General features: G+C 39.5%; 1 protein-coding gene across 3 annotated transcripts in view; it reads left to right on the forward strand.

Annotated features, from left to right (window-relative positions):
- The window catches only part of plaub (plasminogen activator, urokinase b), an 8,024-nt gene that overhangs the window by 1,836 nt on the left and 3,688 nt on the right, over window positions 1-2,500 (forward strand). For all 3 annotated transcript variants that reach the window (XM_043231083.1, XM_043231081.1, XM_043231082.1), the window contains exons 2-6: window positions 53-119; window positions 201-246; window positions 791-892; window positions 972-1,131; window positions 2,373-2,470. In XM_043231083.1, the coding sequence (XP_043087018.1) occupies window positions 66-119; window positions 201-246; window positions 791-892; window positions 972-1,131; window positions 2,373-2,470 (460 nt within the window). In that variant the 5' untranslated portion in view covers window positions 53-65. The remainder of the gene's footprint in view (window positions 1-52; window positions 120-200; window positions 247-790; window positions 893-971; window positions 1,132-2,372; window positions 2,471-2,500) is intronic.

The following is a 2,500-nucleotide window of genomic DNA, read 5'->3' on the forward strand; positions in this document are numbered from 1 at the left end:
CTGATTTTTGGCAGATTGCGTTTAAAACAGCTTAACTCTTGACTTCTTGCAGGTTTCTTACAGGAATGTCTGTGTTTGTCCTGAGCGTGATTCTGGCCTTAGCGGCGCTCACGGTTTGCGTAAGTGTGCTTCAGGAGGGCTTTTTTTTATGTGAAGAATGCTTTCAATTGCGTGAAAACGTTGTTTGTTTCGACCCCCAGAGAGCCCAGCGCCGACTCTCTCCCAGCAGTTTACACGGAAAATCAGGTACAGCTACTTTTCCAGCAGATTCCTGATAGCGACGCCGAATTAAATGAGAAAAATACATGAAACTGCATCGGACTGCTTTTGATCTGACTCATTTATCGCATTGATTTAAATGAGAAAATATGCTCTGTTTATTGTGATTAACAGCATGAAGTGCATTAAACATCACATCGCCTCAAGGTTTCATGGGATTGATGTCAAATGATTGTATATCACTTTAAAACAACAACAGTCAAAATAAAACACTTCGGAAAAAAGGCTAAAATATAAAAGTAATCAACAGAATATGCGAAATGTGAATGTTAATAAATTATTTATTGCTATTGTGTGAGTTATAGGTATTCTTACAATCAATAAAACAGCGATGTAGTCTGATACTGAATATTTTAAAATCATTTCTTTGGGAAACACTTTATTTTAAGGCCTCTTTGCCACACATGTTGCATGCACTTACTATCACAAAAACAATAGATTCAGCACAATTGCATGCAGGTAACTAACCGTGGCCTAATATTGATTGTTGCATGTTTTCTGACTCCTGCAGGGGTCCTGTGTCTGAACGGAGGAAGGTCTGTTTCTTCTCCTTCGGGTCGTCACGTGCTCTGTTTCTGTCCCGACGGCTTCAGCGGCTCGAGCTGCGAAACAGGTGCGCGCGTTTATTATTATTATTATTATTATTATTATGCATGCATGCATTCGTATCCGTTACGATGCTTTTGTGACAGACGAGTCGGTCTCCTGCTTCGACGGGATCGGCCTGCACTACAGAGGTCCGGTCTCTGAATCAGTGAGCGGGCGGGAATGTCTGGAATGGGATTCGGAGAGCGTGCGTGAAATCGGAGCCTATGCCAAGAATCTCGGCCCGGGACGACACAATCACTGCAGGCGAGTCACGCTGACTGAAGAGCTTCGGCTCGCTCCACACACGCACCTATAAGAAAAAGGAGGTTGGCGTTTATATGGCACGCACGCGTTTGACGTGCATATGATACGCTTTTTTCGCGTGCACGTGATACGAGAGTCGTTGGCGTGCGCATGATACGCGTCCACCCCGCGAGACTAATCTCACACGCCAAAGCCTGCTTTTTCGTATCTGTAAGACGGGTTTTGGTTTTTACTCGCTGTGCTGTTTGCACGCACGAGATATAACGAGAACAAAGAGCGCGCGCAGAAGTCCGGACCTGTCCGCTAATCCGTTCCCAGGAGTTCCCTGGAGACCGAAAATCTGGGAAAATACCGAATCAACAGGCAATTGTCCTGGAGCCTTGGATATGAATAGAACAAGAAAACCGGGGTATAATGTTGTGAGCGAATCACACGAAAGATGTCCAGAACATGTCTCTGGTTTGATTCACGCTGGAGACAAAAGATATAACAGATGATGCATTTAATTAAAAACTTTTACTAAATAATACATATTTTAATGTATACTGTAATTTATGTTTTGCATAAAATTAAGCCTTATTGTAAGAATTATTATTAGTCTAAATTTTAAAATTATTATTATTATTAGCATTTAAAGATATTGTGACAGCATTTAATGAAGTTTTAGTTGCTTACTAAAACTATATAATTTAAACGGTACAACAAATATACACTTTACATTTTAAATAATAAAATATACATTGAATTTCTAATTGCGGGCAATATTTATTTTTACAGTACATTTTTAAGAATTTAATTATTTCATTTGATAAAGTTTTGCATGCAAAACATTATTATTTAAAATTTTTAGATTTATATTGCATTATTATTATTATTATTATTAATTATTATTATTATTAATAACACATTTAGGCCGGCCCTGTTTATTAAATGACTTTTCCTTAATTTTTATTAAAGTAAATCAGTACTGTTTTACAATTATTCTATTTAATTAATTCTATATATATATAATTTTTTTTTTTTTTTGGGTGAAATATGACCCAGACATGTTTTTGGCAGAATTTCATTCCCCTCTCATCTCAAGTCCAGACGTGAAGATCTGCAGAAATATTCACAAACACACCTTATGCATCTGCCCGAGCCTGAAGCCCGAGCCGCTCAGGTGCTCTCTTCCTGTGTTTTTCCACCTCTCTTATCACGTCAGCTTCATCCGTCGTAACACGCTCCATCGTCGCCCACAGAAACCCCAACTACAGCCGCAGACCCTGGTGTTACGTACGGAGCACGTTTGGGATCGTGAAAGAAGACTGCGATATTCCACGCTGTGCGAAAGACCAAGGCATGACCCTTTACTCTGTACGTAATAACC

Source organism: Puntigrus tetrazona, unplaced genomic scaffold (genome assembly GCF_018831695.1).
Source record: "Puntigrus tetrazona isolate hp1 unplaced genomic scaffold, ASM1883169v1 S000000283, whole genome shotgun sequence".
Taxonomy (NCBI): domain Eukaryota; kingdom Metazoa; phylum Chordata; class Actinopteri; order Cypriniformes; family Cyprinidae; genus Puntigrus; species Puntigrus tetrazona.